At 46.2% G+C, this 26,644-nt stretch overlaps 1 protein-coding gene across 2 annotated transcripts in view; it reads right to left on the bottom strand.

Moving 5' to 3' along the window:
* PEBP4 (phosphatidylethanolamine binding protein 4) overlaps positions 1-26,644 on the bottom strand; it is a 189,727-nt gene that overhangs the window by 85,046 nt on the left and 78,037 nt on the right. For both annotated transcript variants that reach the window (XM_036311794.1, XM_036311793.1), the window contains exon 4: positions 8,405-8,503. In XM_036311794.1, the coding sequence (XP_036167687.1) occupies positions 8,405-8,503 (99 nt within the window). The remainder of the gene's footprint in view (positions 1-8,404; positions 8,504-26,644) is intronic.

Here is a 26,644-nt window from a genome sequence, read left to right on the forward strand (position 1 = left end):
CTGGGACTTGAACCATAATCTTCTGGTTCATAGGTTGACGCACACCAGCTGGGCTATCATTACTTTTTAATAGCCACAGTGCTGAGCACAATGGAAGTAAAATAGTTGGTTCCTTGCCCTAACTGGTTTGGCTCAGTGGATAGAGCATCGGCTTGCGGACTGAAAGGTCCCAGGTTCAATTCTGGTCAAGGGCATGTACCTTGGTTGCGGGCACATCCCCAGTAGGGAGTGTGCAGGAGGCAGCTGATTGATGTTTCTCTCTCATCGATGTTTCTCTCACTCTATCCCTCTCCCTTTCTCTCTGTAAAAAATCAATAAAATATATTAAAAAAATAGTTGGTCCCAACACCTCCCTATTAAGTCCTATTCCCAAATGTCTTTTCCCCTCAAAGTTTTTTAGGTGGTGGCCACGTGAGCAGTTCACTCTCCTGGACAGGCCCTGTCCTGCCTCTAGGGGGCCACATATGCTCCTTACCATAAAGGCTTTATTTTCTAAGCTTCAGGGAGGTGGGGTGGGGGGGGGTGGGGGTGGGATTTAGGGCCACCATAGCACCGACTATGTGCTGGGTGCTGGGTGCTGAGTGCTTTACATATTCATCTCATTGAGTCCTCACAACATTCCTGTGAGGTTGAAGCTAGTGTCTTTTACAGACGAGGGAACAGACTCAGGGAGGTATAGTATATCATTTGCTCTCAGCAAGTCAGAGAGTCTCCCTCCCTGGGTCCAGGTTCAGAGCTGCACTGTGGCTGCAGAGGGTGTGGCCAAGAATGGAGGCTAAGGGTCAAGGGCCAGGAACCTCACGCTGCCCACCACTCACATCAGCACCACTGCCTCCAGGAGCCATTCCTGGCCCTGACATAAGTTGTCACGTGCGCTGGGCCTGGGGAGTGGGGGTGAAATCTGCCTGAACTCTCTGGAGAGGTGATCTGGAGTCACGATTATATGTGAGGCTCTGGGTTCAAATCCCAACCAGCCACTCACCAGCAGTGGTTGCTTAGCCCCTCTAGGCCTTAATTTTCTTGTTTATATTACCTTCCTCTTTGGGCTTTTGTGAAGATTAAAGGAGATATTCATGGAAGCACAGTGCCCAGCACCACATGCTAAGTGTACGAACGATGTTTCTTTTCTTTCTTCCTCTTTCCTTCCCTTCCCTTTTTATTTTTCATTCTTTAATTCTTGTTGTTAATATGTGATATAGATGTAAGCTGTAAGAAGAGCATCTCTAGCCAGGAGAAGAAATACGGTGAGTGGAGAACTGTTTGCAGGTGCCCAGGGGCACACCCAGCCCTCTATGCAGGGGAAAGTTCCTGGGTGATCCAGGAATAAGTCCTTTCAGTGATAAAAGCTTCCCTGCAGAGAGTATGCTCCGCTCTTAGGCAGTTCAAATTCTTAGAAAGTTTTTTCTTACATGCAGCCAAAACTGCCTTCCATGTAAATGCGACCCATTCGATCTCATCTGTCCAGTGGAGCACAGCAGGATCGCCTGTTTTCCGATTTGATTTCTTCAGATTTTTCAGGAAATCTTTAAATCATCTTCAAGGGCAGCTCTCGTGTCCTGCCCACCTCTTTCCGCTCCTGCTCAGCTGGTGTGATTTCGCAGAGCCCCACGGTTCTGGCTGCTTTCCTCATGCCGTGCCCGAGCTTTCTTACTATAGCATGGCCGGGATGGAAGGCAATGTTTCAGGTGGCACAGGCAGTGTGCGCTAAGGGAACCGTCCTGAGACTGAGGAAAGGTCACTGTTTCGAACGCACTGCCCCCACTCCCCTTTGTCCCTTCCTAAGCGAATGTGCTCAGGGTGGAGGCTGAGGCCCGTGGACAGCGACGAGTCCAGGTTCCTCATGTGAGGGTGGGTGGGTTTGGACTGTGGTCTCAGCCTTGTCCATTTTACAGCTTTGCCCACTGAGGGAAGCCAGGGCGCCACGCTCTGTCCCCGTCGGAGATGAGTTTAGAATTGGGTGAGCAAGATTATGCTGTGCCTTTCGGTGTGTGTGTGTGTGTGTGTGTGTGTGTGTGTGTGTGTGTGAGAGAGAGAGAGAGAGACTGAGAGGGAGAGAGGGAGAGAAAGAGAGAGTTTTCTGCCTGATCTAGGAATTCTCCAGGATGGCAGAATTGGTTTCCATAACGACTTTCTGATACAAACATATTTGATAAAAATAAGTTAATAGCAGAGAGCACAGAATCTCAGAGTGGAGAGAGAGGGAGAGGGGAGAGGGGGGGAGAGAGAGAGAGAGAGAGAGAGAGAGAGAGAGAGAGAGAGAGAGAGAATCTTTTGCCTGCTCCAGGAATTCTCCTGGATGGCAGAATTGGTTTCCATAACGACTTTCTGATATAAACATATTTGATAAAAATAAGTTAACAGCGGAGAGCACAGAATCTCAGAGTGGAGAGAGAGAGAGAGCGAGAGCGAGAGCGAGAGAGAGAGAGAGAGAGAGAGAGAGCAATTGGGTTCTTCAAAGAACAGCATTTTTCTTTTCTTTTTTTCACCCCTCATGGTCAGCCTTTCTCTATATACTTTCCATAAACCAACTAAAAAGCTTTGTTTACCATAGTCCTGTATGTTCGGGCCCCTCCCTGCCTGTAGACATTATATTCCTCTTCTCCCTTCTCCCCCTTTCTCCTTAGTTACCTGAAGCACTACAGTATGCATGGGATAATATGAGGAATTCATTTCCAATTCACTGCATTATCCCTTGAATATTTTAATGACTCATTGAATGGAGTAAAAAAAGCTATTTCAAATGAACAATTATGCTGCATTAGTCTAAGGGCTGATTATATTTAAACACCGTTCACATGGATAACAGGACACGGCGACCTCAGCGTACGAGAGCTAATTTGGCTCTTATCTCCAAATAATTTTACACTGCAAATTACCATGAAAACCTAAAGGGCTTTAAAAACATTCATCAAAAGATAATATTCCACTTTGTAGCAACATTTTGTTTAAATTATTTTGAATGGGACCAAAGGCATCTCCGGGGTGGGACAGTGACAGCAAGGTGGGGACTGTGAGTGATAAGGAGATGGTGAGGGCTAGGCTGGGTCGTGTAAGAAATAAAAGCTGCAGGTGTTGGGGATGGCGTGCAGCAGTGGGTATGGGAGGCACACAGCAGGCCTGCCACTTGTAGCTTAGCCTCTTGCCCTGGCTGTGGTCTGGAATGCCTCCAGGGGGCCCTGACCTGGTCCAGAGGTCACAGGGCAATTCCCAGAGGCTGAGTTGTGGGATAGACCGCCTCTCTCCCAACTATGACTGTCCCCAAATAAGTCTGGGTCGGGTCAGGTCCTCCAGGCTGGGCTGAATCCATCTAGAATCAAAAGGCAAAAGAATGGGTGTCCCCCCCTCTTGGTTTGTGAGTTGGGGCATTGTCTAGCATTCTTACTTGGCAAAAGAGGAGTCCAATAGCCTAAGGGAAGTTGCTAAGTCCTAAGTGGCTACTGGGGTCAGATTTTACAGTTGGGGTTGTGGGAGAGAGAATCACATTTATTGAGGTCCTGCTCCTATTCCGTTCTGGTTCAGGAGCCTTGATCTCAATGAACCCTGGGAAATAGATGTGATCATGCCCATTTCAATGGTGAAGAAACTGAGGCTCAGAGATTACCAGCTGAGAATGGCAGAGTCTGGAACCTCCCCTGGTTCGTCCGGGCTCTTCGCCCTCCCTCGAGTGGCATGCACAAGTCTGGTTTATAACCAATGCCCCTTTGCATTGTCCCCATCACCAAAGGCTTGTGAGGCCCATAGAGCTAAACCCACATGCTCTGAGGGAGCATAAGCCATGCCTTGCAGGTGGACCTTCACAGTAGAGGGCCATGCATGCAGAGTCAAGTGCACAAATACCAGCAGCGAAACGAATAATCCAGGTCAAAATACAGAAATTAAAGAATTAATTCTATTTCCTTGGCCTGACCTCTTTGTCTGAACCTGTGGTCCTGATAAAGTTTGTTTATTCTTCTGTTTATTAGCATTAGCTTACTTATGAGCATATAGAAATTCAGATTATGTAAATATATATATTCAGATTTCTACAGGATCTCCTGCTCGATTGATTAGAAACAAGGATACATTTGCTGCTTTCTGCAGCGCCTGTCTCAGGGGAGGCTTCTCCTCTTTGCATGTGTAATTTCCTTCTTTCCTGTCTTAGTCTTAGAGCAGGGAATTGTGTCAGTTTTGCAGACAAGCAGCCGTCTCAGAGAGGTCAAGTAACTTGCCTGAGATCTCTCAGGAGTGAGAGCGGTAATTCAAACAGAAGAGCCCTGCCCACATCCCTGGACAGCAAGGGGCTATGACCCTGGCCCTGTTTATTGGCTTTCCCATTGATCTTACTTACACTTAGAGGACCTTAAAAAAAACCCTCTTATTGTGGAAAAGCCCAACCCTATAGAACATTGTAGACGGAATAGTAAAACCTAGAGGTCCCTTTAATTCAACCCAGAATCGGTTGCCCTTAGAGCTGCCACAGGCCGAGGACACTGAATGAAAGGGAACCGCGAACTTGCAGTTTCCTTTTCTCTTTTAAACCAAAAATATATTCAGGACACATTTTCAAATCATTGACGATTTTTAGGAAGATTCTCTTTTTTGGAAGGAAAAAGGTACTCTTGTCTTTTTAATTGTTCTTAGTGTTCTTTGCTACCAATCATGATACTCTTTGTGGAAAGTATTAATATACCGTCTTCCTGTGTTCAATATTCCCATTAACAATAAAAAGTCTAATGAAAATGTCTGAGCACGATATTCAGAGACAAATAGAAGATGAACCCTGTCTCTTCTGAAAGGAATGATGCAAATTAATTGATATCTTAATTAGGCTTTAGCATGAAGATTATTAGATTGAATCAGAACTGAAAAACATCTTAAAGGAAAAGCTGAGGACGTGGCCCAGGGGAGAGAAAGATATTATGTGTGCCAGTGCTCTCTGAAAGTCTCTTTTGCTCAAGGAGAGATTTTCAAAGAGGGGGATGGAAGTCTAGTCCTTCCCCTGAGCCAATGGGCGCCTGCAGGTGTAGGAAGTTTGCCCGGCGTGAGCCCCGTGCTGCTGCCTCCTGCCCCTGCCTCACCTGAACAGCAGCCCTCGGAGTACAGACACATCCCCTCCTTCGATTGCCTCTGTAAGCCCAGTACTAGCACAGCCCCTGACTTCCAGCCACAATGATAAGGTCACAGCAAACAGGTATGTCGAGCTTACTGTGAGTTCTGAATACTGTTCTAAGCACTTGATTTAAATAACTCGTTTAAGCTTCCAAACAACAGTGTGAGGCAGGGACTACTGGTATCCCCACTCGACGAGCCAGCAGACAGACACAGGTTGAGCAACTTGCCGCCCGCAGTCATATGGTTGATACGGGTGGATTCAGGTGGGGACGACAGCAGTCTGGCTCCTTGCTCTTACACACGATGCCACAGCAAGTAATGGTCAATCCATTTTTGCGGAGTGAAAGGGGCAATGTGTACCTCAGATGCATAGTTCCTACTGATGGACTTCACTCAAATTTTTAGTTTTACTCATGGACTACTCTGCCATAGACCCTGCCAGCCTCTGTGTGTGTGTGTGGGCGGGGGGGGGGGGGGGGGGGGACGGCGGGGGCGGGTGTGGATGCTCCCTGTATTGAACTGGTTGCTGTCTTGTTTCAACCTGAAAAGACAGACCCTACTGAGGGACTGCCCCCGGCATGGCCCAGTCCATCACCCAACTAGGCCAGGACCCTAACGTCCAGGCCCACCAAGGCTCCACCAAGTCTGCTTCTGTGGCCACTATGGACCGCAGAGCACTGTTGCTCCACGTGTGCAGTGCTTTATGGCTGCCTTATTGCTGGGCCACTTACTGCTGAGGGGAATGACAACATGTAGGGTTTACCTCTATGGGGCTCACCCCATGAAGCTGGTCAGGTTGCTTCATTTACCAAGATAGCGTTTTCTGGGGAGGATGCCTGGATGCATCTCCCCATAAAAATAACCAGAAATAGGGCCCTGGGATGGGGAGAGGGGTGCGAGTAAAGAGACCAGTTTCCCATTTTGCGGGGGGCACGGGGGCATGCCCCTGCCACAGTGGAGCTGATAGAGGAGGTGTGCTGTGAACCCAAACCACAAGCATGGCAGGAAGGGCGGATGCTTGGAGTTGGGGTCCTGGATTGAAGACCCACCTCCACAACCCATCTCTAAACTGGGGATAATGCCCAGTTCACAAAATCATTATGAGGATCAAAAGGACGTTTCAAAGTGCCTTTGCTTTGAAAATTGCTCCACAAATGGCTGATATTAACGATGACCCAGGCATTCTGACACGGAACTCTTCCGTCTTCCTTCAAGCTGCTAAACTCCGCCTGGGTGCTTGTTAACCTCGGCTGCCGAGCCCCCTCTGCCTGCCTGCAGCGGTGCCCGGGAATCTGTGTTTGATAAGCTGACCCGAAGGTGCTCTAACTGTTGGAGATCACCCAGCAGCAGCTAACACCAACCCAAAGGAAGCACCTCTGAGTGTGATTAGAGCTTGTCCTCCTTTGGCCAAGGCCCACAGCCTGAGACCCAAAAGGGCCTGGTGTCCGTGGGCTTTGTGGCTGGCGGAAATTGTGGGCTGGTGGGCAGGCTAAGTGGATATAGCTGAGAGCTGCTCCTTCCTGCTGGCCCCTTGGATCGGGGAAAGTGGGTGAAAATGCGGCCGAAACCCAAGCCTTCTCCAGCCTGAGCGGGAAGTCAGAGGGCTGTGCCGGGCAGGTGCCCTTGGTAAGCTCTGCGGCTTAGCAGCCTTGCCGACAGCTGCCGCCTGCCAGCTACCACCTGCTCTGCTTCTGAGCTGGGCTGCTGAGGCAGAACCTATGTGTACACCACAAGGCTGTGTGAGAGAACTGTCTTGAGTGCGTATTATGGTGAGGGGAATGGGCAGGGGGACTTCAGGCTTAGGAGAGAGGCAGCCTCAATGCTGAAATTATTTCATCCACAACAGCTTCTGATTTCTGGCCTCAGAATCGCCCCATGAACCATCTTAGAGACAGCCGTGTGTGGTCAGCCCCTTATGACCACCAACCTCAGAGGATGGCAACGCTCTAGATTGGGGCAAGATCCAGTCTCTTCCTTTTGTGCCTCAGCTCTCCTCCCTCCCCTGACGGCACAGATCTCCCCGAGCTCTGCCCCTTCAAATGCTTATGGTGTTTCAGGGCTCCTCAGCAGGCCGAAGGGTGCTCGGCTGGGCCGTGTGGAGCACCCGAACATCCTGTGACGGGTCTGTGGCCACTGAGCAGGGCTGGTTGCCAGGGTAATTCCCCCCCAGCCCCCTACTCCAGTGGCAGTGAGACCTCTTGCCATGCTCAGGCATGCCAATAGCTAGTTCAGACGGATGCCCCTTCCTCTGCCCCATAGCTCTAGAAGGAAGAACACAAGCTCCTTAGGGTGTCCTTTATGTTCTCCGAATGCTCACAGTATGTCTCACTGGGTCATCACGACAACCTCCTCGTTTGATGGAGATGGAATGCCCAGAGGGCTTCCGAGTGACTTGATGGTGGTCATTGAGTTGGGAGCCAGCCAAGCCTGAATCCAAACTTTGTCTTTCCCACCATCTTTTGGGGTTAATGCCTCTGTACACTCTATGCAAAGGTCTTAGGTGGGCTTTCTAGGCAGAGCTGCGTGAACGCTTGAAGCTAATGTGGATTTGCCCACAGCGCACTGCCAGGTGCTCATGCATAGAAGGTTCAGTGGTCAAATGAGGTTGGAAAATAAATGCATATTATATAGTGCATGTTAGGATACTGAAAGCTCTAAGAAGCCCCTCAGTGAGCTTGTCTGTCATTAGAACCTTCCCTCCACCCATCCCCACAGAATGCCCATTGACAATCTACCAGATTTGAGCTCTTCAGACCTACACCAGAATGTGAGCCAGGCTCCTTCACAAATGTGAGGGCAAAGGGACGAAGATGAGGGGAGGCCATTTGTTTCTGCACAAAGAAAGGAAATGTCTGCCTATCAGGAGGAGGTCCTGCCAGATGCTCCCCACCAATTCTACCACCTGGACTGCACAGAATCACCCTATGCCCCCGAACCCAGGCCCTGGCAGTGGGGTGCCAGAGCCAATTGATAGATTTTCAGAAATTGTGTGAGTCAGTCCTTAATTCATCAGTAGCTTGAAATTGGCTATGGTGGGAGTATTTGCACTATAGAATTCAGCAAATGCTACAAATTGGGGCCCCTCCCCCTGTTATTCTAACAGCCTATTTGCCTGTGCACCACTGACCCTGGGACATTTTTGAAATTGTTAGAAAACTTGACAGCTAGGAGCTGGGGGGTGACCTGATGCAGAAGTCCTTGAACAACAGAGTCCTCAACCCTTGTGAAATGAGAACTGAGAACCGCAGAGAATGACAACAATCTTCCAGCCATAATCCCCAGTGAATCAGAAAGCGCCTCTCGGCTGGCTTACTTTGATATCTGTCACCAGCCAATGTCTCCAGAACCGAGCTTGGGGCGAAGACCTGCTAGGGGCATCGGGATCCACCATTATCAGCATGTAGGTTGCACTCTGTAACACATTCACCAAAAAGAAATGCATCGTTATGGCATATAGAATAGTGATGGGAAAACTACCAGATGCAGACCATCTTTTGTCTCTATTCTCACCTATAATGGCTGACCCACCCCTATAACTTCCTACCTAGGTCATCTTGGTTCTCATGACTTTCCTCTTGTGCCTCATGCTTGTGCTCAGAGAAAAGAATTTCACTAAGAAGACAGCTTAATAAGTTGGATTTCCCGGTATGAAAAGGAATAAATCAAACACGCATATTTGCTAAGCACCTGGAAACCCCTAGCGTCATGCTAGGTGCTGCGGAGGAAACAAAGGAACCTAAAACAGGGCTTGCTCTCAAGAAGCTCACAGACTTATCTATTAATTCAGCAAATATAGGAGATCTTACTCTGGGTCAGGAACTGTATTGCAAGGAATACTTGGACTCATCCCTTCAACAAGCATTCACTGAACACCCACTATGTGCCTGCAACTGTTCTAGGTACTAGGATTCCAACAAATAACAAGACAGTAGGGTCCATACTTTCAGGAAGCTTTTATTCTAGGTAAGATATACATATTTTAAAAATACACACCCAAACAAACAAACAAAACCCGAGGAAATGTTAAGTTTGATTAGTACTATGATTAATAAAATAGGGTAGAGTTAGAGGGAGTAAGCATTTCAAGAAGAGGAAATAGCTGCTACCTAGGCCTTCAGGCAGAAAAAAGTTAAGGTTGGAGGAACAGAAAGAATGCCATGTGGCTAGTGGCAAGCGAAGGTGTGTATGTGTGTGGACATGGCAGGGTTGGAGAGGTGGATGGAGCAAAACAACAGAGGGCTTCGTGGGCCTGGATGAGGACGGGGGTTAAGTGCAATGCAGAATCATTGGAAGGTTTTAGTCAGGAGACGAAAGCAGGAGAATGATGTGCTCTGATTTCCATTTTTAAAGGATTGTTTTGGTGGCTGTGTGGAGAATGAATGGTCGGCAGGAAGCAAGAGGGGAAGCCAGGAGGCCAGTTTGGGGGCTACTGCAGTAGTGTAGTGTGGGATGATGGCATGTTGGACTAGGATGGCAGCAATGGAAGCAGGTAGATGGATTAGGGAAGTATTTTCAGGTAGAATCCAAGGGATTTGCTGATGAACTAGATAGTAGAGCAGTGAGGAAGGGGTGGGGGAAGAGAAATCAAGGATGATACCTGAGGTTTTGGCTTGAGCAACTGGGAGAATGGTACTATTTAATGAATAGAGAAGGCTTGGAGAGAAGAATGTTTGAAAGGGAACATCAAGAGTTCTGTTTTAGACATGTTATTTCTGCCATTTGTTTCTGCAGCTTGAAATTGGAGTAGCTTGAAATTGGCTATGGTGGGAGTATTTGCACTATAGAAATCAGCAAACACTACAAATTGGGGCTACAATTTAACTTAATTGTGCAGAAACTTAACTGATTGTTAAGTTAGAAATGCTTCTTAGAGGGCAAGTATATAAGTCATAGTCTGGAGTTTGGGGGAGAGTTCTGGACCAGATATATAAATTTAGGAGTCATTAACACATAGATGGGCCTAAATCCATAGAATCCAATGAAATTATTCATGGAAAGATCAGACATGGAGAAGAAAAGAGGTCTTATGACTGAACTCTAACAGAGAAGAGAAGAGAAGAGAAGAGAAGAGAAGAGAAGAGAAGAGAAGAGAAGGAAAATTAAACAAAGGAGACCAGGGAGGTATAGGTAATAGTAGGTATCATGAAATCTGCAACAGGAAGTGTTTTAAGAAGGAGGAAGTGGTCAACTGTTCCAAATGCAGCTGAAAGGTAGAGCAAGCTGGAGACACAGTTGTGACAATGTGATTTGATAACTAGAAGACTGCTGTTATCTTGGCAAGACCAGTTTCAGTGGAGTAGAAGGGATGGAGGTTTGATTAGAGATGAGGTGGGAGATGAGGAATTGGAGATAGTTATTCAAGATGATTTTTGAAAAGTTTTGGTGTGAAGGACAGCTGAAACATAGAGTGGTTCTTATTAGTAGGGAGAAAGAGGCAAAAGACCTGCTTTATCTTTATTCTTGTATTTTAAGAGACAGATGACAATGAGGCAGGCTTGCAGGCCAATGCAAATGATCCAGTAGAAAGAGAGATGTATATGCTAGAGAAGAAAAAGGAGACCACTGCAAGAGCCAAGACTGGGAAGTGGGAGGGGACAGGACACAGAGAAAAAAGGGGAGAGCTGGGCCTTTGGTGGGAGCAGAGGATACAGGGAATTGGAAGATGTGGTAGGGAGTGAAGACATTGTCTTCTGGTTGCTTGTATTTTCTCAGTGAATTAGTTGCAAGATCATCAGGGGAAGAGGAATTTGAGGAAGTCTGAAGAAAGAGGGGAAGGTATGAAAGAGTGAGAAATAGTTGGAAAGTGAGAAGCTGAATATACCATAGGTATATAGTAAGGTTACTAGGTAATATTACATGCCCCAGATGTGTACTTTTTAACTGTTCAGTGCAGGCATGGAATAAGTGGTAGTTGGGTTTAACTTGAATAGAAACTTAGACCGGTGAGTATACTGGAGAGAAGGGTGCGTGAGAGTGAGAAGTGAGCAAGATAGATAGAGGAGTCCTGGGCCTCCTCTTGATCTGGAGGGAGAGACAGACAGACATAACTGCAGTTCCCGCGCAAAGTGCCTGAGTAAAGGAGCATTTATCAGATACAGCTGGAGCACAGAGGAGGGATCCTAAACCTCTCCACCTCAGGAGTCCAGGAAGGCTTCGTGGAGTTGTCTTTTGAACTTGATCTTGAAGGACAAGCAGTATGCAAAGGGAAGGGGCTGTGCAAAGCTGACTGGGGGATGGTGAGAGTCTTGTGCTGGAGCATAGGGTGTCTAGAAGGAATAGAGGGTGAAAAAGTAGAAGGGTTATTGGAACCAGATAACAGAAAGCCCTATCTGTTTGGAATTTGTTTTGCAACAGAATCCATTGAAATTGTTTGAACAAACAACTGGCATGACTAAATGTGTTTTGGGAAGGCATGAGACAAGAATAAAAGTAGAGTGGGGAAAGAGACAACTGGGTGCTCTGGAGATCCTGAGGGCATGAAGAGTCAAGTAGGAGAGAGAGAGAGAGAGAGAGGGAGGGAGGGAGAGAGAGAGAGAGAGAGAGAGAGAGAGAGAGAGAGAGAGAGAAGAGGCATTTGTACCACTAAGTCAACAGCATGAAGTGACTGGATAGGGCAGACACACACGGGAGAGGGAGATGTCTAGGATGCTGCTGAGGTTCTACCTTGGGCAACTAAGTGGACGATGGCACTGTGAATAGTAGGAGTAACACATTTGGGAGACAGTGGGTTTGGTGTTAAAACATCTAGGCAGGGATGTACCTTAAATGGAACTATGAGGCTGGAACTCTCTCAAAACCTGGCCTGTGGGTGGTGGGCGTAGGGGTGGATGAGATTGTCAGTGAGAACTTGAAGAGCGAGAACAGAAGAACAACTAGAGTGGAACTTGGGAACTCAGAGGGGAGAATGGAGAGACTGAGGAGGAGAGTTAGAGGGAGAACCAGGGAGCACAGTGGCATGGATGCCGAGAGAAAAGGAAGTTCCAGGAAGGAGTGGGGATCAAGTCAGTATATCAGAACCATCAGGGGATAAGGACCATTGGTTTTGACAAGTGGGAGAAAGTTTGGCAACTTTCCAAAGATGAGTATTTTAGAGAAAAATGATTGTTGAATATTAAAATCCAAAAGAAGCAGTGAACCACATATTATATACTTTAGAACATTAAATCAGGGAATATGAAGATAAACCAAGAAAATCTTTAAAAACTCAGAAAAAAAGAATAAAGAGATGAAAATATTAGAAAAATTAGTTATTATTACTATTTTTTTTTGCAAATGACATGATTGTCTACATGAGAAATCCACAAGAATTAGCTGGAAACAATTAAACTAATATTCAGTAAAGTGAGTTGTTACAAAAGGAACACAAAATGAGTATTTCCTCCAGATAATAATGGCCTGTTAGAAAATATACTTTTAAAATTTTATTTAAAATTTTAATAAAAATATAAAATATCTAGGAATGAACTTGATGAAAAAATGCAAGACTTACACAGAAAACAAAAACATTACTAAGTGTACATAAAAACAAAACTTGATGAGTTGGAGAGAGACACACTATGCTTTTAAACTGAAATAATCATTAGCAAATTATGTCACTAGTTCTTTAATTAATTAGTCAGTTTAACACAATTCCAATCAAAACCCTAAATAGATGTTTTGGGAACTTCATAGAATGATTCTAAATTTCAGAATAAATGCAGAAAAACATTAGCCAAGGCAATATTGAAAAAAATGAGACGGGATAATGTTGACTTTGTAGGTATTAAAATATATTACAAACTAAAATAATTACAACCATGTTGTGCTGATTATGGAATAAATAAGCAAATGAAGCAAAATAGAAAATATGGAGAGAAACCAATGTTCTAAATATAGGTGTATTTAGGTGTATTTAATATGTTAGCAAATATATGATATTTATTATGTGATTAAGTTATTTCAATCCAGTGGGGAAAGGATAGATTATTTTACAAGTGCTATTGAGACAATTGGTTCAACACATGGAATAAATAAACTTCAGTCTCTATTTCTCTCAACCCCAAAATGTTCAAATTTAAATGTGAAAATAAAAAAAATTAAAAAACTGATTCAATAAAATTATAGTAGTTCCTATAATGGAATACCACATTAGAGTTAGAGCTTTATATTTTAATATGGGAAATAGTCACAATTATACTAGTAACTGAAATGAGTAAGTTTCAGAATAATTTGTATAATATAATCTAAAATGTGCAGGAAAACTTTATATATTTAACTATATATATACACTTATAAATATATTTGCAATGCATAGTATACACCAAACTGTTAACAGTAAGTGGCATGAAGGAAAAGATTGATAAATTTAACTAGATATAATTTTGAAACTTTTCTATGACAAATAAAGCAAAATAAAATTCAAAGATAATAAGCTGGAAGAAAATATTTACAAGACCTATGAAGAAGGATTAATATCCTTACTATATAAAGTAGCTTTTAGGTTAATAAGAAAATGAGTAATAGTGGGGGGAGGGGGAAGGGGGCGGGCTGGGGAAAAGGGGGACATATGTAATACTTTCAACAATAAAGATTCAAATATCTTAGAACAAAAATAAATTAATTAAAAAGAAAAAGAGTAATAACCCAATGGGAAAATAGACAAATGACATGGATAGACAATTCATAAAATAAGAAATGCAAATGATCAATAAAAGCACAAATGTTTGATTTCAAAGATATGCAAATTATAAAGTAAAATCTCATTTTTGCCTATAAAATTGACATACATGCTTCTTTATGTTGATGCCTGGAGTTTTTAAGGTACACAGAAACAATGGGTAGGTTACAAAATCTTATGGAACCCTCTCTGTTCTTCAGCAGTGCCCGGGCAGAGGGCCTTTCCTGACGTGCAGGTGAACCTTATAGAGGCTCCGAGAACCTCCCTCCACCTTGCCATGCGAGGGGTCTGTGTGTAGCTTTCTTTCCCAGAGGGAAGGAGTGAAAGTATTCTTTGGACAGATATGACAGGATGCCTGTGGAGAGTCTCAAGTCCTAGAAGTACTGAGAAGGTGGGGCCTGTATTCATCATGTATTTCGTTTTCTGATGCTTTGACAATGGGGCCTTGCTGACCCTGGAGAGGCTGCCAGTTTCTAGAGGCAGCAAACGCTCACCTGAGAGCAGGCTCTTCAAATGCAAACCCACCAATCCACGCCCTACACCCTGCATCATCTCTATTATCGGGCTGAGCCACTATCTCCCTGACATAATGATCCCAGGGCCAGGAGCCTGACAACTAGGGGCAGCCCCTATGCCCCAGAGTCCACTGGAATTATTCAAACCAGTCAATCCTAGACTTATCTATCCTGCCTCACCCACTGCTTTCCACAAAAATCACAATAAAGGCTCTTGCCCATGCTTTCCCCTCATGACCGACCCTAGTGCTTCCCTGTGTGACCCTGTGTGGCTGCCATGACTCCTGTTTCTGGGACCTGTGAGTTACAGGTCCTTCTTCCTTCATGACCATCCCGTCCATCTGTGTGTCTTACCTTTTCCAATTAAAACAACCCCACGTGCATTTTAGAACAGGGTCCTTACTTCCCCGCGACTCAGATATTTCATTCAGCTCATTTGGAGACCACAGGAAACTTGAGAGTGTCTGGCTTTGTATTTCTCTAGTTTCTGATATGATTATGTATGTGGTTTGTTGCCTACAGCACTCATGTATCCTTGAATGAAAAATTGAGCTGGCCTGATAAGGTTAAGGTTCATGGTCAAGTTGAGTGGTGAGCCAATCTCTTCCGGGCAGTAGTTCTTATCCCTGCGTCAATATTAGAAGCACCAGGGGAGATTTTTAAAGCTGCCAAAGCTGGACCCTTGACTTAAGGGGTCTGGAGTGGGGCCCAGGTGTCAATCTGGAAGTTTCCCCAGGTGACACTAATGTAGAGTTACTGGTGAGATCTACAGTCCTATAGTTTGGTTCCCGAAAGTCCTCAATCAAATCCACTACTGACTGAAACCCACGTTTCTCTTCCTGTTTAGTGCACTCTCAGGGAAGACCATGTGCCCTCTACATAAAGGGGGCAGGCTTCCACGACCTTGGCTGGTGTCCCTTGTGCCTGGGCTCTGAAGATTAAGGGCCTCGGGCACCAAATCGAGAAGCTGAAGTCACCCTCCACTCCCACTATTCATTACGATGTTGGTTGGCATACAAATTTAGCCTATGGTGGGTTGGTTGTGTTTGAACCTCCCCCACAAAGTTCTGCATGGGAAATCTAGTTAAGAGCCTTCTTCCTGGGGGAGGTTGAGTGTAACAGCTGCTCCTCACCAGGGCTGATGGTCCCACCAGGATGCAGTCGGTGGTGTCCCTTGAGCCTAAAGCCTTTCCTTTCCGAGGACAGACTCACATTTCAGGCTGGCATCCAGGAGGCCATCCTCTCTCTCCATAGCTGCTGACAAAGACACTTCCTGGGCTGTGTGGACTGAGGCACCTTGACCCGGGAGCTGGGGCTCATGTCACGCGTTGACACATTTGGGCAGAGGTGTTGTGTAGTCACTGTGGATCCGCTACCCTTCCCCCTTGCCTTCCTCTACTATAGAGGCTGGAAAGTTGCAGTCCTGGGTCTCCCAGCCTTCCTTGCACCGAGGGGAGGCCACGTTCTGGCCAAGAAGATGTAGGAGAAAGTCCCCAGGAAGGGATCTGCTCCTGAACAAAGGACAAAGACTCACTAGGAGAAAACTGTTGTTGCCTTTTGCCCCTTTACCCATTCCGTTCCTCCTGTCTGGAATATGGATGTGATGTTGGGTGTGTAGCAGCCATCCTGTGACCAATAGGGGACAATCATAAGGTTGAAGGCCTATGTATTAAGGATGGTGAAACAGAAAGATGGAAAGAACCCGGGTCCTGGAGCAGCTGAATCCACCCAGGATTGCCAGCCCCTAGACTTGCTGTTGCATGAAACAAATAAAGCCCTCAAGTCCCTGTGGTAGGGACTTTTCTTCCTCGCACCGAAACGCATTCCTACTTGATGCATACTTCAGTTTTCTGTGCTGGTTTTGGCAAGTGAGTGCCAGAGGCTGCTCTTCAGAAGGGCAACCGATGTCGTGGAAAGATGACAAGTAAAGGACAGAGGGCCTCAATCCTGGCCTGCATGGTTCCTGAATAGGCTGAGCGTTTGGGGCTGTGCTATTCACTCTCACCACGGGGCGGTTTACTGTCTGCAAAATGACAATAATTTATGTTTCATACAACAGGGTTATTCTAAAAAGAAAACGAGTTACAAGTGTGGGAGTATTTTTCAGACTGTGAAGCAATGTCCATGGGTCAAGTTTTGCTACTGTGAACAAATGGCCTCAGTGTTGGTTCCCGGTGGTCCCTGGAATAGCAGTTGCCTTAATGGCCAGCAGACTTGCTCCAGAAGATCTGTCTCCAGTGCCTGGAGCCTGAGAGACTGAGCGCCTCGCATCTCCAGTGCAGCCTGGGGACACTGGAGCACACAGAGACAGTGGGCCGGGCCTCTAAGCTTGCCTGGGAGTGGGACAGATCACAGAATCCTGGAACAGTGAGGAAACTGGGGCCACATTCCCTTTACTGCAAACCTGGTCAGCAACCAGCCAGCACGGGCATGGCACCCCCAGCAAGGGGTGTCCCCCATTCCCTGTGAATGCGACTCATTTAAGTCCAGCTAGGCCACATCTCATGGGGCCAAACACGGCCTCTTGAAGCTCACACTGGCTCCTGTCCTTTCTTTGAGAACTGCCTAGAACAAGTGCTGTCTTCCCAGCACAGGATAGCCTCTCACGCATTTGAAGGCAGTTCTCACCTTTTGTTCAGGCTGAAGATCCCCATTTCTTCAATGAGTTCAGCTCCCCGGCCCAACACCCTACACTCCGTCTGTGCAAAGATGCCCTGGCATGGCTCACAAACCAACAGCAGAGCCGTAAACAGCAGTACAGTGTGACACGCTGGGGAGACTTACACAAGGGGCTATGGGGACACAGGTGAGGGGCAAAACACTCCCGGGCAGAGTGTGAGTGGCAGTGGGGGTACTTCTGTCTAGAGAAGGTCAGCATAAGAATAAAATATGATTCAGCAGGGGCCAGATGTTGTGGTCAGAGGTGGCAGGTGATTTGGGTCTGAGTCAGTTAAGGCCATAATTTGATGTGGCCAAGCGTCACATTACTGGAAACAAGGGGTCACTATAGGAAAAAATCCCCTAAATAGAGGTTATTATTCTGAGTCCACAGATGGGAAAATGGAGGCTGAGAAGGATCAGAGAATCTGTCCGAGGCCATATACCTTAGTGATGTGAATCCTATCTAGTTACTGTGTGGCCTTGGGCAAGTTGCCTAAACTCTCTGAGCCTCAGGATCACTGTATAAAATAGAGATTATAACCATCATCACGCTTTTCTCTTAGAGTGTTATGCACATTGAGTTCATAAATGGCTCAGAATAGCACCCAGCATGTACTAAGTGATCAATAAATGCCAGTCATTGTGAGCAAGAGAAGGGCTTCTCGGGGACTTAAAACCATGTCCCTTGTCTCCCAATTCCTCCCTCTGCTCCCTGCAGAGAAGGGCAGGCAAGGGCAGGAGGTAGAGGGACAGAACTGGGCTTGACTCTGATTCACAGCACTATGGTTTTTGTTTGCGTGTTGCCAATTCCTCCACACCTCGGTCTCTTGGGCACTCGTGTAATTTAAAACATACATACTGCAAAGATGAACTTACTGGCAACATGTGCCAGCATCTCTGAATCAAACGCCTTCTGCCACTGTGCTGCCCGGTCCTCTGGGGATGGCGGTCGCTCCGTGGCATCTGCCCACTCAAGACGGCTGGGGGAAGGAATGCTCTCGCCTGGCTCAGCGGTTCTGGCAGCATGCCAAGGCGATGGGAGCAGTGAGTGGTGAGTTCAAATCCTGCCGAGTTCACGGTATTTTACTCCTCCCCAGAGCCCGCACTCTGACCCTTTGGCCCACTGCAATTTTTCTGGCTTAATAAAGCTGAGGGACATATTTAAATCTCAAAGCCCCGTACACAGCCAAGCAGCTAGCAGAAATGCCCGCATGTCAGGTGAGGAATGTTTTATTATTCGTTCTGCATAGGAGGGAGGAGAAGGAGGAAACTAAAGAAAGGGAAAGGGGAGCGTATGAGTAACACCGTGTGTGGATCCTTACTTTAATTCGTTATCAGAAGAATAATTCTACCTCCAAAAGCTACACTCACGTCCACCCCACTCACCAGTTCCTCCTCTGACTTCCCTGTTTCTCTGAACGGCACTACCATTTTGTCACCCATCAAATTCAACATATGAATCATCTGTTGACTCTTCCCTCTCCAATCACGTTCGATTCTTTCTTGCTCCACTTTCTGGAGCCTATTCTCATTGTTCTCATCCTCTCTGACCCCTTGGGTAAGGTCTGAACCAGCTCTTGTCTCTACTATTTCAACAGTCTCCCAACCGGCCCGTGACCTGTCTACCCTCCCTTCCTACCCATTCGCGCTGGCTTCTATTAGAGTAATCCAGGGTGTCTTGGTAAGCAAGTTCTTTAGAAAACAAAGAAGTAAAGACACAAACACGCTCCCGGATCTGCAGTGCTAGGTCATTTTCACGAGTAAATATTCACACCATGGCCCATCCAAGCGACCAACACGAGATCACAGAATTGGCTCTTGCAAGCACAGAGTGGCGATCATCTTTCTGAGGAACAGCTCTCCACAGACGTTTGACTTAAATATAAACTCTGTGACCCGACATTGGAGGCCTTCTACAGCTTGCTTTCAATCAGCCCGCCAGCTGGTCCCACCGTCGCCCCACGCATGCCCACACAGACTGGGACGGGTCTGACCTCAAGTGTGATTCTGCCTCCCCTCCTCTGTGCCCACCAGAAAGTCCACCCCATTCTTCAAGACACATCTCAAATGCCACCCACCTCCTCCAGGAGGATGTCTTCCAAGCCCCTTGGACAAGACACGCTGTCCTTGCTATTGGAACCCAGGAGAATGCTGGTTTATACCTTCGCTGGGCACTTACCATGCTCTGCTATGCACCCAGTTACACGCAGGCTACTCTTGTTCCCTCTTATTAGATTATCATTTTCTTGAAGGTAGGGACAATTATCTCTTTGTTGTTCCTAAAGGAACTGGCATATTTTCTTGCACACAGTAGGCGCTTAAGAAATACTTGTTGAAATAAATGTACCCACTTCCTCTGTCAAGATAAGACATCGTTTTCTTTTTGTGTTCTGGAAGGAGGAAGAAATTTTTGGTCCCAGAGCTGGACAAGTCGTTTGTATTGCTGCTCCCAACTGACCGTACAACACTTAACACAGAGACTCGCCTTTGTCCTGCTGGACCTCTGCCTGGGGGAGCCGAAGCCTCTGGCTCCTGAGCCAGGCCTCTCACTCACCCACAGCCTCCCAGGAAGTCAAGGTCAGCCCAGCCAGACCTAATGTTTCCTCCCCAGAGCATGGCTCTGAAGTGCTGGTTGGATTGGCTCCCTGCTAGGGCCAGTGTTTGCCTAGAAGCTGGGTCTGGGCCTGAGCCAGCCCAAGAGGCCTTGGCATTTGAACCAGAGCTAGGGCAATTCTGCTAGGCCTGGTGCTGAGCTGTGGCTGGGCTTCCTCTGCCCTCGGCCTGAGCCACCGCAGTCGCCACCGCCCCTGGTGTGAAGGAATTTGAGTTCTAACTTCGGGTGGCTACGTGTCTGATGGCTGTGTTTGTGAATATCTCATTCCTACTTTGGTTGCCCAGCTGGTGGGAACAGAACGGGTAGTCATGGGACTGTCATCGTGTGCTGTCCAGGTTAACATGTAGCATTTCTATTACTATTAACAGACTTTCTGCTCCTCACTCCATCTGTTCTCTGAAATAATTGCAGTTGTACAGACCATGCCTTTGCTACAGGCAAGCTCTGGGGAAAAGGATAGTGCTTTTATGAGAAAAAAAAACGTGTTAAAAAATAACAGCAAACATGAGAAGAGAGTGGGAATGGAGCTAACAGCAGGTTTCCAATTTCTTTCGGATTCAGGCCTGCAAAGGTGGTGTTTTCACACTTGTTTGGGGTGACCAAGCCCAGCCAGATGGGGGTGAGTGGCTAGGCTGGTGGCTCAGCCTTTTGGAGTTAGTGTTGGTCACCAGGGGATTTGGCCCCAGTTCAGGTGGGTGGAGCCATGGTCACGCTACCCAATAAGGAGATGCGGAGAAGAATGGGGCTGTTAGGCAGAGACAGAAGCATGTTAGATGGCATGGTGTGTCCTGCTTGAAGAAGCGAGATGATATCAAGGTCTGGAGGAAATGCTGGGGAATCCAGACGAGCTGGTGGGAAGGTGAAGGTTTAAGCTAAGTGACTGGGCCTCTGCTTCTTCTCACACAAGATGGGAGGAGGCCATCTCAGTGACCTCCTGTCCTGAAGGGGCTATTAGGAGAATGAACGGGTTACTACACAATATTAAGGGTTCTTCTGATAGAGGGTTAAGAGAACTACAAAGAGCAATTAAGACTTGGTGTGTGAAATATAATAACTATTAAAAGCATAACACCAATCCTTGAGGATTTGAGGCACTCTGATTTGTAAGCATTGTGTGTGGGGTTTCCGTCTTTCTCTGGGTGCTAAACAAGGCATAAGTGAGTACAATGACCTGGTGTGTCTTTGTTCTGGGGCCTTTCTTCTCGCTGCCCTGCTCGTCCATAAGAGGGGCCCGCCTCTGTGGCACATCTCATCCTGTGAAGCTGAAAACGGTGGTCTTACCCTCTTGCCCAAACCCCACTGGAATGCTCAACGAGGAAGGCACTGTTGAGCTTTTCTAGGGGTACATTTGATGGGGAAAGAAAAAAAAAATGAATCAAGAGAATACAGCCATATGATTTCTACTAGTAAGTCTTCTTCCAATTTCAAGGAAATATTTTCATTTGAGAGAAACCCACAGAATGTGACTGGTCAGGTGCAAACAAGATACTTTTTGGGAAAAATTTGTGTGTTGTGTGTTGTGTGAATTCAATACTATTCTCCAAACCCATAAAATGATTTTTAAAAAATTTTTGGGAAAGCTCAGGTGGAGAATCTGATGATGGTCACAGTGCAAAACATTTTCCAGGTTTTGGATAGATTTAACATGTCTTTCCCACTTCCAATCACCCTCAAAATGGACAGGACATTCTAGATATACTTTACAACTAGTTTTAGTAAGTCCCAGAGATTGGCAGGCCTTTATCTAAGAATTTTTACCAAAATACATAGGTTTGAATGAATACACTATTGGCAGCCCCCCCCCACCCCTCCGAAATGTGATTCTTTAAATATAAAAGAATATTAATAAATTGGGAAGGGGAAGGTTTTAAAAAAATATTTATTGTTGAAAATGTTATCTATATCTCCCCTCAATTGACCTCTTCTAGACTGCCCCTACCCCCTACCTCCTACCCCCTACCCCCTACCCCAGGCTTTTGCCACCCTATTGTTTCTGTCCATGGGTTATGCATATATGCATACAACTTCTTTAGCTGATCTCTTCTCCCCCTCCCCCATCTTCCCTCTGTGATTCGACAGTCTGTTCCATGCTTCTATGTCTCTGGATCAATTTTTGTGGGAAGGGGAGGGTTTTGAGCTACCCCTACCTATGGATACATTTTTAGAGTTATGTTGGGAACATCTACCTCTTTTGGCCAAAGACTTGATTGGAAAGAATGTGAATTAGTTCCTTGAGAGAATGGCTGTGTTAAAGACTTGTTGGTTACATTATATGAGTTTTTGGTGTACTTGCTTCCATCACCAGGCCTGGGATCTCTACATACATGAGATAGATGTGCATGCTGAATGCAGAAATAAAATATGTCATTAACTGTACTAACATCCAAGGAGTTTACCACTAAATAAATGCCTTTCCATATAAAGCGAACCCTGGATGTACAAATTGATGTAGTCCTCACGTAAAGATTATCAAACAGATAACAGCTACCATTAATTGAGCCCTATTATATTAGATTCCAACCATTTCATATATTTTACTTCATTTAATTCCATAGCCAACATAGAGATCACCACTATTATTCCCACTTGAACGATGAGAAAACTGAGGCTTAGGAAGATTGAGTAACCTGTCCAAGGGCACATGGTTAGTAAGCGGCAAAGGAAAAAATCAAGCCCAGTTCTGTGTGATTCTGAGCCAGGGCTCTCCGGCACTCGCTCTGCTGCCCTCTGAGGAGAGGAAGTGGGATTTCCGTAAGTGCAGTTATGCCTCCTTCATTGGTTACAGTTCTTTGAGGAGGTAAATACGTGAGTGGGAAATGAAATTGTATTCAGTCCTTCAAAGGCTTTTGACAAGGTTGCTTTCAAAATTAGAACTTTTGGTGCCAAATATTTTGTTATTGACAAGGAAGTGCTTAGAGACAGCAATAAGCAAAGCCACGGAAGGACCTCTTTCTCTGTTCATCTCTAGATAAAAGTGTTTGGGGCTCCATTTTAGACTTTTTATTCTACAAAGATTGCAATGAAACCACAGATAATCAGATGATGGGGGAATCCTTTCTCGGTAGAAATGCCCCTACTCGCCCCCACTCCGTGGGGAGAAATCCAAGCTGGCCCTGAGAGGTTGTGTGAGAGCACAGGGGGGCAGGCGGCCTCCCAGCAGGCCTGTGCCTGGCTGGGCCTTGGCAGACAAAATCCTGGGTAATTTGGGAAGACAACTCAGACAAGTATATCACAGTTGCTACAGACTGTTCCCTAAAGACACCAGCCCAAGGGGTCCCTGTGACACAGAAGAAATAGAAGGTCAGGCTTAACTGGAAGGAAACACACATAAAGGAGTGTGCTCCATATGTGAAGAGCCATCATATGCTTGCATGGCAGCACTGTCCACAGTTTCCAGTGCTGCAGAAAGGGGCCGCTAAAATGGTCACACAGAAGGAATGGGAGGGCGAGAGGGAGCAGCCAGGGAAGGATGGGAGGAGATAAGGAATGAGCAAAGTCTTTCAAATCACTGAGAGTACAAATGTTCAAACACAGTCTTGGTCTTCAAATCCTGGAAGGCAGAACTGCAGGGAACTCTTGGCACTTGAAAAGGAAGCAGTTAGTACAGAAAAAGGAACAGCTAACATACACAGTGGGTGGTAAGCTCATCTACTTCATTACCCAAGAGGTGAGACAGGTTGAAAATACAAATTGCTCTTTGAAATGTTAGGAGACACCTATGGGATATGGATGCACAGTGGCTGCTTGGGTAAATTGTGACTTTCAGGAGGTGATCCTTAAGGGCAGATAGCAGAGCAGAGAATTGGGGCCATTATAAGTCTCTGAGCGAAAAATAAAAATAAATAAATGAAAGTCTCTGGGTGTGGTGGCCAGAGGCAGCCATCATAACTGGACAGACTGTGGTTCATTTTGACCCATGGTGACAATTCTGAGGCTCCTCTTGGGCTGAAAGAGGTAAGAACTATTATGCAAGTAGTCTGAGTAGAGTAAATATGGTTTACAAAAAGTAATGCCTGGTTCCTACAATTATGTATGACTCCTGTTTCCTGGGGATCAACACGGAGAGCCTTAAAAATCTGTGGGTTGAGCATGTGGAAAGCTATTATGATAAAGCAGAAGATGTATGTCTCTGTCACCAGGACAGGATCCCTGTAGCCCTACTGAGCCATAGGGAGGTGCAGGGCCATACCTACTGCCATTAGGAGCAAGGCCTGCTTCATGGGCCTGAGGCCTGTGTAGCACTGAGAAAAGCAGGGCTTGGTTTATTGCTGTTGTTTCAACTAGGGGTCCTGCGTTTTCATTTTGCACTGGGCCCACAAATTATGTAGCCAGTCCCTGTTAGGAGCTACTCCACTGGCATAAAATGGTGGTGGGTGTGGGGGTGGTGGTGTCAAAAGAAGGCTAAAGAAGAAGGCCAATTGAGGCAGCTGGACCCAAATAATACCAGGAAGTGGAACACATGTAGAATGGACAGTTTCCTAGGCAACTAGTTGTTCTATCTAAGTGTCACACAAATGCTTTGTTATAAACATTTCTTAATGGCAGGGAATAAAACAAGAGAAATCAGGCCCAGGGGGACCTGGGCACATCTGAGGGTTCTCAACAACCTGCCGCAACAACCTGACCAATCCATCAATAGAATCATATAGAAGAGAGGAAATAGTAGGTCTTAATGGGCCTGGTCTCCAGTGCATCTTTTGGGGTTGACTGGCACCTTTTCCTTTTCCTGGGCTCACCCCCAAACATACATATTATTCAGAGACATTCTTAAGTAATGAGTTTAGCTTATGAGAAGGGCCACTCCTGAGTTTTCTGGGAAGCTTGAAGAGCCTGGATTCTGAATCAGGGGTAAGGATGATATTATGGAGCGAAAAAAAGACACACTCATAGGAGCCCTAGGCCAGGCTGTGCCTCTCCTCTCCTCTCATCTATCCTGTCTCCACATCAAAGTGACGTTTCTAATAATCACTTCACTCTCGGGGGCCTTGGCTTCTCCATCTTCAGAGCAAGTTATCTCAAAGCCTCCTCAGAAGGTACATAGGTGCTGATTCTTGGCGGAAATGTGGTTGAGAAAGAAAAAAAAAGAAATCATTAGCTTTTAGTGCTGATATTGTCCCAGGAATCATTAGAGAAGAAAAACCAAGAGGAGGCCCCAGAAACTCTCCACAGACATTTAGAGATCTAGAGACTCGCATTTTTCAGCTGAGAGGAAAGGAAGTCGCTGCAAATCCCAAAGGAAATCACAAACCATGAGGCTTTGCCTGGTTAGAAAATTTCAAGTATTCCAATAAGGTTTTGCATACTTCCTTCCTACATTTTCACTTAATTTTTCTACTTTTTCTTTCTTTTTTTTTCATTTAGAAAATTAGCGCTGATTGGGATAATGGAGTCTCCGGGTGGAGAGAGAGAGAGAGAGAGAGAGAGAGAGAGAGAGAGAGAGAGAGAGAGAAATCTTTTCTAGCTGAGGGGATTTTAGAGGTGGGTCCCTAACCCACTCACAGGATAGCCACCTTATCTTCCTTAGTTGATTGGACCATGGTAGGCACTTGCCCTGGGACAGGCAATCCATAAGCCAAGCAGTGTATGCCCTGGCACAAGAAAAGCTGGGCTGGACTCATCCTACTCTGCCCTCTGTCCTTTGAACCAGATCCATTAGCAGGGGGTGGTCAAAGTTAGGGTCACTCAAAATTATAAACGGGTGAGACTCATGAGGATTGAGGGGAGCAGAGTTTGCCACCCCGAAATATGTTTTGGAATATGAATTATTTGAAGTTGGTTATTTGAAGAAACAAAGACCCTCACTCTGTGGTCTATTGTGTGAAATGCTTTGCCATCCTTAAGGTTGAGGATCCATCCTGCATACAATGGTTATTCCACTAGATTCCCCCTAATCCTAAAAGAAATTAGAGGGCTGCTGCAGAATAGGAGCTATCACCATAGATAACTATAATTTATACGAACTAGGTGATAGCAGGGAGGAACTTAGAAAGGCCCATTTGGTCAAAGTTCTCTCTGGGTTCCATTGTTAAAGATGGCCCTGCAACATTTGTTCACCAAACATTTGCTTCTTCATCTCTGTGTGAATTGCCTTCCTGCCCTTTGAAGCCCAAACCATGAGCCCCCTTTCTTGAAGCTCTAGCAGGTAAGCGTCAACTGCCACATTTGTTCTGGAGCCCCATATTCGCATGGAACGCCTGTATGTACCTATGAAATTAAATTTGATTATTTTTCTCCCGTTAATCTGTCTTATGTCATTTTAATTCTTTTATCAGCCAGAAGAACTAAGAGGGGGAAAGGGAAGTTTTCTCCTCCCCGACAGGAGCCAGAATGACCAGAGTCCAAGAGTGAGGGCAGGGGTGCAGAAGGAATTCTATTCCCAGGACCACCTGGGGCCTGCCAGCCTTCCACTCCCTGTCTGGTCCTCACAAATCCCCCACATAAGCCTTCTTTTTCTTGAAGGGTACAGCAGGTTCCTCGGTGGAAAGGATGTGACCTGACGGAAGACTAAGAGTCAGCGTTGAGCAGACATGGAATGGGTTGCTTGGGAGTAAGGAGTGGGGTTGGGGAGCAGGGGCAGGGAGAAGAGTAAGCTCACCACTGCATGTAGGAAACTGTAGGCTCTCTCTCATTCTGCCATCCTGTGAGTCTACGTGTATTGAAAGGATGGCCCATTCTGTACCGGGCTCTTCGGTCTATTAGGGAAAATGCTTTGCCATCCTTAAGGTTGAGGGTCCAACCTAAATATCACAGTTATTCCACCACCTTTGCCCTGCCTTCATGCGCCATATGGCACCTCTCATTACCCCCACCTCAACCACTCACAGACATCATTTCTTTAGAAGTCTGTCTTCTGACCAGATCACGGGCTTCTCTGGGCAAGCTGCTCAGTTACCCTTGGGGCCTGGCACAGTGTCTCGCCAGGTGTGGAATGAATGCATGAATCAACACATAAATGGATGATGTGGTTCCTAAGGTTTGGGATGTATGGGCTCCCTGCTCTTCTCTTGCTTGTTTGAATCAGGCCTACCTGGAAGATAAGTTGGGTCACAGAGTCTGGGACAGGGAGTAGCACGTGGAGAATGCCCGGAAGCATGCTCTTTGCTTTGA

This window comes from Myotis myotis, unplaced genomic scaffold, assembly GCF_014108235.1.
Source record: "Myotis myotis isolate mMyoMyo1 unplaced genomic scaffold, mMyoMyo1.p scaffold_m19_p_6, whole genome shotgun sequence".
Taxonomy (NCBI): Eukaryota; Metazoa; Chordata; class Mammalia; order Chiroptera; family Vespertilionidae; genus Myotis; species Myotis myotis.